Genomic DNA, 11,553 nt, shown 5'->3' with positions numbered 1-11,553 from the left:
TGATTTTAGTGTCAGCTAGTATTTTATGTAATTGGAACTACATGTGAGCTAAGGGGCTTATCGTTGGTTCTCTATATTATATGTTTGATGAATGTGGAGTTCATGCGTATATAAGATCGACTTTTAAGCCGATACGACATAAACGCAGGGTTTGAGGCAACGACCCCAAAAGGTCTTCGAAAAATTGAGTTAGTTACATTATGGAAAATCCGAATTCTAGTGGGTAATTATGGTAAAATTGACAAATCGCATCAATTGTGGTAACCATTCATTATGTCATTAATTTCGAGATTTGTATAACTAAGTTAGAAGATGGGTAATTATGGTAAAACTGAAAAAATCTCGTCAATTTTGGTAACGATTGATTATGCTATGCCATTAATTTCGAGATTTTATAACTAATTTAGAAGACTTACCCTAATCTGTCAAATATAAATATGACTCTTCTATTGAGCCACAGATAGAACTTTTCTCAGCTCTTCTTCTTCTATACTAACTTAGAACCCTATGGCGATTTGGCTTGTGTCTCTGTTCCTAGATACACAAGTGTCCTTTTGGATTATGCTAGACTGGATTTTCTATAACCCATAAATAGGGTGGAAATATCAGTTTAGAAAGTGAACTTACATGATCCAAGAGAAATCCGATTCTCCATCATCAACCTACTCAAATATGCTCCAACAAAAAGTAGTTGTTAGCTGGAAGTAGGAAGCGGGTAGCAGGTAACAGGTAGCATGTAGCATGTAGCATGTAGCTAGTAGGTATGTCAAAAAGTCTCATGGGGGCCCTGTCCCGTTTGGGGGAGATTTTTTAAAAAAATCGGAGGCGGGAACGGGGGTGGGGGCAAGGTTAACCCCCGTTTTAATTTCGGGGGTGGGGGCGGGGTAGGCAATCCCGTCTCGAAACCCCCATGGGGACCCCGTTAATAAATTACACATATATTTACATATATTAATTATATAAATATAATAAACAATAACATGATTTTGAGGTTCCAAAATTCAACAAAAAACATGTATTTAAGTTGTTAGTATAATGTTTTTAAGATGTCATAAATTTTTTATTTTTAACATGTAAAATTATGCTATAAATAATTATTTGTTACCTAAAAAATAGCTTATTTTAGCCTAAATAACTTCTTTTAGCCAAAAAAAAAAAAGGCAGCTCAAAATCAATCTAGGGTGGGGGCGGGGTAGGAAGGCTGAACATTTCGGGGGTGGGGACGAGGACAGGGGAACGGGGAAATTTCGAGGGCAGGGGTGGGGGATGCACTCCCCGTCACGTTTTCCCCCGTTGACATCCCTAATAGCTAGTAGCGGGTAGCTGATAGCTGAAATTTAGCTTTTATTTGTTATATGAATGTTTGATAAAAATAGTTGGAAGCCTTTGAAATATGTAAAATTACATAAAAGGACAATTGTTTAAAAAATATATGTAAATATATTTTTAAGGGCAATTATGGAAATTGATTATAAAAACTCAGTAGTGTTTTGTTAAATGCTACATGAAGTAGCTTTTAGATTTAGAGGATTCTGTTTAAACTAAAAGTTAAACGCTTGTACTGCCAAACCAAGCTTTTTGTTTAAACCCGGACATTTTTTCAAAAGCTAAAAGCTAAAAACTCCCAAAAGCTTCATGTCAAACACGGCATTCATCTATTATGCACTTTTAATTGTAAGATTAAGCTCTGATACCACTGATAGAATTTGTAGGTTACAAGTTCAATATACATGTGGAAAAATCACTTAAAACACTTAAGGGTACATGCAACCTAAAGGATCTATGTCCTTAGACATTAATAACAACTTACTTATGAAACTTCAAGACCCTATGCTATAATCAAAATTTACAAGTTAGGGTTACATACCTTCGATATTGTTATAGCAAACAATACCCTTGATTCCCTTATTGATCTTTAGAAAGCTAGTACCAAAAATATGGTTACCTCTAATAGCTCACACCCAACCACTAGAAACCCTAGAATGAATAGGAAAGAGGAAAGATGAGGGAATTTTTTTTCTTTACCTTCTAGGTATGAGAAGCCACGAAATCCTGGTGCCCAAGGGTCCTATTTATAGTCTAAGTAACTTGCAGTTGAATCCATATTTGAATAATTAAATAACAGATTTAATTCCAATTCAAATCGTTTTCTTATTTGCTACCAGGGGGCTTCAGGAAACCTTAAAGAGGCTTCCAAAACCATCGATGTCATAGACCCTTCTAGAATTGTCTCTTTTGTTTAACTATAGAACAATTACAATTCACCCCTTACACCTTTAATTAATTTCAATTAACCCAAAATTAATTTAATTCTGATTAATTCTCAATTAAATATTATAATTTCTAAATAATTTATTATTCACATAATAAGCTTATAAATTATTTTCTTTTTCGCCAAATGTCATTCTATACTATTTTTAACTGTTAGGGCAACCAAAAAAAAACTTTAATATTATTTCATAAAATTATAACAATTTGGTTTAGATTTTGACGATTTTAATATGACATTCGACACTTATTTCAACAAGAACACCTATACGCCACGAAAAAGACACATGGCCAAACCCATGTGGCAATTTGCAACCGGACAACCGGTTGAATCTACTTTGGTAGCTAGTTAGTTGGTGACAATTTTGGAAGTTCAATGACTTAATTAGCATGATTTAAACTTAGATAACGAAATGATTACACTTTGTAACTAAGATAATCATTTTAGTCGAAAATCATATTTTGTTCATTTTAGTCTAAAACCAGACTTGGTTAAAACTAATTTCAACACGGTTTTTAGCCCAGTTTTTTTTTTCAAAACCGGTTTCAGTGTTGAAGTTTTTTGGTAACTACATATCAAGTGCAACAATGGATATCACTCACAAGTTAAAGCTTCTAACACCATCAATCTATTGTTAGTACAACTCTAACCAATTTGAACAATCACCACAATAACAATATACCCCAACAAACAATAATCTTTTTTACAAACCCTTTTTCTCCCCTAACATCAAAACATATATCATAATACCTAATCCCACATTTCACAAACTATTCCAGCAAAACCACCATTATTGCTTTCACAATAGCATATCCCTTCCCCATCTCAAAATCAAAATCCAAATCCAATCATGAATAAATTCAAGCATTAATCTCCGAATTACACTGCTGCTCCCTACTGCAACTCCTCCTCCCCCAAAACATACTCGAACAGCTAGTCTTCTCCACCCTCAGTGGGCCCAACTTCCCTTCTTCACCTGAATTTGTCCGCTGAGGTGGCGACCCATTCCCCGCCACGTCATCTCTCGTCTCGGAAGACGGACACGTCCCTTCATTACACGTACACAACGGAATTGCAACCGAAGGAAACGGGCTGCAAGTAACCGGACAGAACAATTCCGGTGAAACAGAAGCAACGCGGTTCTTGCTAATCTCAGGGGTATTTTCGTCCGGTTCTCGAGGGTGAAGCATGCATGGAGTACAAAACCCTAATGAAAGATGAAGTTTCATCCCCTTTGATGGAGACCCCGGTAACCTTGAAAATGAAATAATCCCATGCCGACACAGTGGACACGGAATCGACCCCGGTGGGCCCAGTTGTTCAGATGGGTTATTGCTTGTTGAACAAAGGTAAAGTGCACATCTCACACATAATTCATGCCTACAACCTGAAAAAATAAATAATTAACTGTTCAAATCTTGAAATACAAAAACTATAATTCAAAAAAGTAAAAAAAAAAAAAAAAAAAAAAAAAAAAAAAAAAAAAAAAAAAAACCTTCAGCGGCTACTGTGCAAGATCTTTCCAAACAAACAGCACAAATGTCGGTGTCATCAGAGAGAGTTGATGAGGATTGCAGACCACATTCTCTGCAAAATCGTTACGATTTTTAATTCTTGAAATTCTGTATGTAATTAAATTGACTAATTAGTGTTGTGTAATGTGAATACAATACCTAGCTATGTTAAGTACACTCATGAGAGGTAAAGATAGATAATTAGATGGAGGGAAAATGGGAATTGCCAGGTCAGAATTTGGTGCTAGTAATGGTTCGAGCCAATGTCGGCCCCACATTCTTGCAACATCAAGAGGAAGCCATCTGAAATAAATAGCATCAAGATTTTCCATCAACATATTCAATTAAAAAACAAATAGTAAAAGGCGTTAAAAACAAGAAAAAGACAAAAGTACCCGTTGCAGTTTAGTGTCAAACGACTTGCACCTTTTGCAAGTAGAATCTGAAACATTTCAGAGATATAAATAAAGATACTATTTTTAGAAATATGTCATCAAGATTATAAATGTATGTTTACCTGACAACATTTTAAGTTTCCACCACACGCAGCATAATGCAAAGGAGTGCTTCCAGCTCCTGTAAGACAATGTAAGAAAAGGGTACAAGTGGAAAGGATATGAGTTATTTAAGATCTTGAAGAAGTGTTTTATTACCTATCAAATCCATTGATGTTCCATAATGGAAAGTCACAGATGAGAGATTTGCATGTAGATCAAGTAGCAGCTGTACACAATCAGCATACCCATTTAATGCAGCCATGTGAAGAGCTGTTATACCACCATCAGCTGCTTTATTTACAAATTTCACCAGTGCACTACAATATGACAAAAAGATTACACTATTCAATCACTGATTGAAACTCGGATGTTTATGAATACAATAGAGAAATGTATAACCTTTGATCATATTTGTTTTTGGGAGCTGCATCAGTGTTTGGTTGTGTATCTATGGATTCAAAGGGAGCACTGGGGACAAAATCAGCTACAACAAGTCGTATGCAACGTACGTGTCCATTCACAGCTGCAAAATGGAGAGCTGTTCTCCCACTAAGATAATCGGCCCTTGTGACCTAAATAGATTAATATAATGCATGAATTACAAACACAATCAAATATGTAAGATTTATGAACTTTGGTGTTTTGTGGATCTATAGAATTAACTCACTTACATTGCATCTAAAGAGAAGAAGGGTTTGAACAACTTCCCAGTGCCCATAGCGACAAGCTTGCATCAAGGCAGTCTTCAGATTACACAAATAGAAAACAAATTAACCAAAATTGATATCAAAATCAACTTATCGGACAGCAATGGTTCCTAGAATTTACATTTAGGGTTTAAGACCTTGAATTCAACGACTTGGAAGCAAAATTTGTATACAAAAGGTCCAGTGAAAAACAATCTTAACATTTTTTTTGTTGGAATCGTCAAATACAGTAGCAAACACGAAATTGAGCTGATCTTCTGAAAGATCGAGTTAATGATGTCCCTTTATGTAAGTTATGTGCATACAAAATATAGCTAGAGTAAAATCGGGATCGAAATCAAGGTTGTTACCTGGCCACAATAATTCCTAGAATTAACATCAGCTCCGTTATCAAGCAACAATGCAACAATCTACAAATTAAAAAAGAGGAAAAACCTGTAAGAATTACAGACAAACTAACAAACAACGGATCAAAAATGAAAAAGGGAATGGAGAGAGAGGAAGAGAGAATCTAATTGTACGTCGTTGTGGCCTTTAGCGGCGGCGAAATGAAGAGGAGAATTAAGGCCTCCAAAGGTTGAGTATTTAGCGAGACAAGGGTTACAATCAAGCAACATCTTAGCCTCGACGAAATCCCCATCTCTAGCCGCCGACACCAACCTTTCTCCCGAAGCGGAGCAGCCAAAGGAGTTGCCCATTGCTTTCCGATTTCTGTGAAGACTTATGGATCGGAAATCAGAACTCAGAAGGGGTTATATAATGGAAATGGTTGTGGGGTTTAACTTGTGCGATTAGAAATTAGGTCAACTGTCAGTATGTTAGACAGACTTCAAAAATCAGGGGAATTTGTGAAGCATCAATAATCCAAAATAGATGATGACAAATTGGCAAATGACAAAGAGGGTTTGAAGGGTGAGGGTTTCGTTTGTCTGAAAACTCGGATCAGATGGACTTTGGTATTTGACCAGATTCGTGTATGCAGCCCTCATGTCTCAAATATCACCATGAATACTCCCTCCCTGGCTCATTCATTACTACCTAATATTTTTGACTTTTTTCATTACTTTTATATAATAAAATTCAAAAGGGTGTTGATGTGGTATCACAAGAAAGGCATATCGACTATAAAATGTATAAACTATAAAAAGGGTCCGGTCCCTTCATATAAAATTCGCTAAAAACAAAAACAATATTAGACAATTTGGATTATATTTTTGTAATTCATGATTGTTAGATACTTAGATATTTTGAAGATATGTCGTGTTAATATGACTGGTATTGGTATACCAAACAATGGAGCGGGTTTTGATCATTGATCCAATCCAAACCGGTAAAAATTATAAATGTTAGGATCTTATTTTTCTTTTTATTTACCATAAATAATTCGTATCCGTATCCGTTAACCCTTTTATTAAAAGGGTTGCATATGGATCATTACTGACTTGTTCTGTTTATAATCTACCTCATATAACTATTAGAATTATAGTCTTTAATCTCCTAATTGTTTATTTAAATTTGAAATCCAAAGCCAAAATTTAGGGGTGAGCATTACTAGAACAGGATCGGTTTTAGAGATTATGTGAACCATGGACCAGACCTTCTGACACATATCGGTGTCGTATTGGTTTTCCAGTTCTTGGACCCGTTGGGCCGGTACAACATTTATTGTGTATGGTACAAGTCGTTGAAGCGGTAGAGAAAAACTTTCAGCTTTGATACCCTGAATTCATGTGATTGTAACTCATTCGGTATTGAACCAAAAATGATACAATTACAACCTAAACTCAAGTACAGAGTCTAAATTGCATGATGAAAAAGATTTCATGTCAATTCGACTTCAAACGAATGAGACATGCAACTTTTAAATTTTTCACAGATTACAAATTAAAGTTCAAAAGCTAAAATCTTTTATCTTTAATATCTCAACTTTGGAGGACTGTAACTCCTTGAATATGGAACAAAATTTGATGAATCCAGCCTAAGCTCAATCACAAACTATAAAACTAATGTTTTAAAAAATCTCATGTCAATCTAACTTTAAACGAATGAGATTGCATATTTTAAAATTTTTCCATATTACACATAAAAAGTTGAAAAACTAACAAAACTTTCAACTTTGATACTACGACATTGGGGAACTGTAACTCATTCAATATGGAATAAAAAAATGATGAAATTACATCCTAAACTCAATTACAAACTAAAAACAGAGAGGTTTAGTGAGATTTAAGGAATTAGGAACTGAACCTATAGTGTATAATCGGTACCAATCTGGTGTTGGTCCATGTCCACCAAGCCTTTGGTGTCGGTCCATGTCCACCAGCTCCTATATTGCCACCACCAGCAGCCCTAATCAAAGCATCATATGCAGGCTCACCAGCATCATCTAACACACAAAGATGTCGTATCACGGCCATATCAAGAGGACCCAAGCCCAGAATAGCAGCGTAGTCCATCATGGAAAAGGTGAGAAATGCATCATTAAGACTGGTAGTATGTTTGGAGCGAGAATCACTAGCTTCGGGATCATAAGCTCCAGAGTCTATACCCAAGCCCAGAATAGCAGCGTAGTCCATCATGGTAAACTTTAGATGCTCGATTAAATTGTCCATAATGCACACAACTCCCACCTGTAGAAGCCAGTCCCGACGCATAGCCTCCGGTTTAGCTCAAGTTTCCTCAATAAGCCTCTCGCGATCAATGACGTCTCGTTTAAGGCTCTCATTTTGAATCATTAGCCCCTTATTGTCCCGCACCAAGGACTCCACCTTAGCTTCCAATGAGGCCCAAAATTCTCTGGCAGTAGCTTTCTCCAAGGCTAAAAGATCTTATTTCCGATCGAAGCTACGTGTGTCCTTTTCAAGCTCGAAGATTTGGTGTTTATACTCAGCCTCTCGAGCATCACAGCCAGGATGAATCTTGTCCATCTCACTTAGAAGTTGGATATGTCAAGAGTCGTCGACTAAGTAAAACATGGCTTGTGCAGCGGTGTATGGCATATTATGGGACAGTGCAGGGCTACCTATCGCGTCCAAATCAGAGACGACAGTCGGTGGAAAAGCGTGGTGGACAAACTCCACAACATTGGCACGCACAAACAATTGAGAGTCATTTTGAAGATTCCAAGTGAGAATGAAGGGTTAGTGTCAGGGTCAATCGAGCCCTGAGAAACCTCTCTTGGAGGAGTCTGATGATGCGAAACTCCAACAAATCCCCCCAGAAGAAGTAGAGTTGGTGTTGGATTTTGTAACAAATTGAGCTTGAACAATAGGTTGTGTAGACGCCCCCTGATTCCCCTCAGACTGGTGCACGTCATCATCGGGGATAACCACGACCACCTTCGGAGTGGAGGAGATCGATTTCAGTATGCGGGTAAAGTTTCGTCTTGACTAAATACTCATCCTGATGTTGAGAACATTAGAGGAGGCCTCTCCCATCGCCAAGATGGCTTTCCTCTTGAACATAGCCCACCAGAACTTTGAGATAATATCGTCCTTGTTATCCTTAACCACTTCAGTACGACCATAGTCAACAATCAGAGACGGCGCAACCGTGATAGTGGGTCGAGAAACCAGAGGCCCCTCACCGATAATCACCAAAGAACCTTCCAAATCCAACGTAACTTGAGCAAGGTTCAAAGCGAGCCGTTAAGCAAGGCATGGCGGTAGGAGAGCCTCAAAGAGATCAGTCTCCTGATGCTCCAATTTCCTTTGGTATCGTTTCCGTAGGATAGCTTCCATGGACAATAAGGACTCAACACCTGGCAAAGAAGGTTTTCAGAAGGGAGGAAACAACCATTTTCTCATATCAAGTTTTTTTTAATGGGGGTAGGGGCGGGGATAAGAGAAGAATAGAACAAAACCACTTACCATCAATAATAATGTAAAAGATGGGCATCTTCCCCGGGTGCCTCTAAGATGGGCTCATCCTGACACCAACAAGAAAAACCTCTGAATACTCCTAAGGCACGACCTGGATGGTATTCAGAAGATCAGCAATAACCTAGTTATGAGGAAACAGTTTGAGATTAACATCGGAGACGTTATTTGCCAAATATTATCCACGACCGACTCATTCCTAGTTGACCCACAACCATTTTTCCTGTCAATTCTTAGGGTTTTTTCTGTCAGGGACCAAGACGTGACCACTACGGCGAGCGGAGAACGTATACTTGTCGTCGGTAGCGTTGAACCATAAAAAGAACTTGAAAATGAAGAAGTCAGGAGGCACGCCATTGGTTCAGCAAATCATCTCGAACTCCATCATTTTGTTAACGGCGTCTGAGGTGAGCATGTGAATATTACAACCATTCTTTTGGAGAATCTCCTCCTGGAAGTTAGTAAGAGGATGGCACAAACCGGCATCAAAAGTCTTCAGATAAATGCTGACCTCTCCAGCAGGAGGAGAAAGGATCATCGAGTCAGCCACCGGAAACTCCACACCGTCGACCAAGGAGAAACCGTAAGTTTCCCTGATAAGTTTTAACTTAGCGTAGGAAGGAACAATACCAGTTTGAACATCCACTAAAACAGATGGGAAAGGTGGAGGAAATCTTGAAGAAAAGAAGAAGGAAAGACATGAGAAAAAGCGAGAGCCGATAAGGAAATGATCACCCTTATAAGGAATAAGGAAAGGTGGGGTATTCAAAATCCCTAACAAAGATGATGTAACCGACTACCATGATGGGCGGTCACATCATCGGAAAAATCGAAGCATCAATTAAATCAAGATTCGACGCATGTAGAAAGTAGTTAAGTCCAGAACATCATAGCTAGTCTAGAAACGCTACGACTACTGGACTAGGGGACTTGATAACGTGCCCTCCAGCATGAGCTAGAAGTTGTCCTGAGATGTGCCAAGAATACCCCAAGGAAAAATTACATGCAGTGTAGCCAGCCCAACAAAATCTTGCATCCGTTAGCACCCCTAAAGCATGGGGTGCCTGCGGAGAAGGTCAATCCCCGCCATGGGCACCTTCTACTCCCAACTAAGAATAACGATTCCATACGGCAAAAGGTATGCTTATAACATTACCACCTGAACCAATCGTTGGCTCTAACATAACGAGGAACATGATTGTCCAATCAGTGCGTCTGATCCTATCGGGTCTGACACTGCTGTATCATATGGACTGGCAGGGGACCTCAGTATAAAAGGCCACCTCCAGTACCCCAGAAGAGTAAGTTGCCCTCTCTCAGTTCACTTCATACAATCCAAGTCTACCTACTGACTTGACCGTCAGAGTGTTTTCCCAGGACCTCCTCCCGGAGAACGGTCGATGGCTTCTCCCTGTTGTAACCTTGCAGATTCACCGGAATGCCCAGAACCACTGAAGAACAACGTCGAAGGACCAGGTCACATCATACATACATATCAACTTGAAGCTCTAACGGGTCTATTTCACCCCCGAACGTGTTTCATCCTCAAGTCTATTTCAACTCAATCGATATTTTTCAACCAAAAATGTCTATTTCACCCCAGGGCCTATTTCATCCTCAAGTATATTTCAACTTAATCGGTATTTTTCAAGCGAACGGGTCTATTTCACCCCATATACAATCAACATATAGTCATATCAACAAGAGTCACAAAGACAACAAGCACATAGAGGCATATCAACAGGTGTCACAAAGACATCTATCATCCTACAAACATAATCTAGTGGGCCGACGTTGGTTCCTTCGACCCACGATTACAGTGAAGAGACTTACCTCTCAGTTGATAATCAGTCGGTATTGCTCTCACTTCCAGAAATATCGATGCTATGCACCACGTATACAGTTACATAAGGTACACCCTTAGCTCTTCTTTCGAAACTAGGAGTTTGACCAAAAGTCAACTCTAGCCAAAAAATTCAACGGTTAAAATCAACGATCAACGTTGACTTTAGTCAACTGCCATGTCGTGGCCATCCATGACCATGTTGTGACCCACATATGACAATACATACGGGCATTTCCTAGTCGTCATGTCGTGGCAACCTAAGGCCAAGCCGTGAGCACTGAGTTCTTAGCAGCTTAATGGTTTAAGCCATTTTATTCGATTCTAAGATCTCCAAAGCTCAGATCTAGTCTATTCTATGGTCTGAAAGGATAAAGTTTCCAATTTTATCCCTTTAGACTCTCCAAGAGTTCAAGATCTCAACTCCTAGGTCCAAAAAGGGAATAAATAACATGCCTTAATCATTAAGTACTTAATCTTGAAGGTCTTTTGTCCATCAATTCCATAAGGGTACCTAGCACCATTACTAACATAATAATTCGTGCATTATAGAATTGCATGTCCAATGCATGTCTTGAACTCCTATTAGGTCAAAACACGAGTTTAATGAATAAGATTACATGTATGACACTAAAACTCATTCCTACTTCATATCCAAAGCATCAAATACCCCAAATGGCCTGGAGATTCATAAAGTTGTAAGCTTTATGAGATCTCACCACCATAACCCATTAATACATGAAGAATAAGGGACAAATCTAGAAAAGGTTGCATCTTGGACACTCACCATGGTCCAGAAGATATGTTAAAAGATGAAGATGATGCTTGCAAGGTGAATCACCACA

At 38.5% G+C, this 11,553-nt stretch overlaps 1 protein-coding gene across 1 annotated transcript; it reads right to left on the bottom strand.

Annotated features, from left to right (window-relative positions):
* Positions 1-2,863: 2,863 nt before the first annotated feature.
* On the bottom strand, positions 2,864-6,012 carry LOC145068399 (E3 ubiquitin-protein ligase XBAT33). The gene is made up of 10 exons (XM_079015364.1): positions 5,509-6,012; positions 5,338-5,397; positions 4,952-5,023; positions 4,680-4,852; positions 4,437-4,597; positions 4,301-4,359; positions 4,179-4,225; positions 3,943-4,086; positions 3,765-3,856; positions 2,864-3,656 (listed from the first exon to the last, which is right to left on the bottom strand). The coding sequence occupies exons 1-10, from the start codon at positions 5,683-5,685 to the stop codon at positions 3,130-3,132; spliced, it is 1,512 nt and encodes a 503-aa protein (XP_078871490.1). The 5' UTR covers positions 5,686-6,012; the 3' UTR covers positions 2,864-3,129.
* Between the last annotated feature and the right edge of the window lie 5,541 nt (positions 6,013-11,553).

This window comes from Lactuca serriola, chromosome 8, assembly GCF_051521515.1.
Source record: "Lactuca serriola cultivar US96UC23 chromosome 8, Lser_US96UC23_V15, whole genome shotgun sequence".
In the NCBI taxonomy this organism is placed as follows: domain Eukaryota; kingdom Viridiplantae; phylum Streptophyta; class Magnoliopsida; order Asterales; family Asteraceae; genus Lactuca; species Lactuca serriola.
The sequence above is the reverse complement of the archived record's forward strand: the minus strand, read 5'-3'. Positions and strand labels throughout refer to the sequence as shown.

What these genes read in the sequence shown, in the direction of transcription:
- LOC145068399 (XM_079015364.1), bottom strand. Translation starts at nt 5,685, where the DNA reads ATGGGCAACTCCTTTGGCTGCTCCGCTTCGGGAGAAAGGTTGGTGTCG. An exon ending in CCGCTAAAGGCCACAACGAC is followed by an intron (nt 5,398 to 5,508) that starts GTACAATTAGAT and finishes TTTAATTTGTAG; the next exon opens with ATTGTTGCATTGTTGCTTGA. An exon ending in GAAACTTAAAATGTTGTCAG is followed by an intron (nt 4,226 to 4,300) that starts GTAAACATACAT and finishes GAAATGTTTCAG; the next exon opens with ATTCTACTTGCAAAAGGTGC.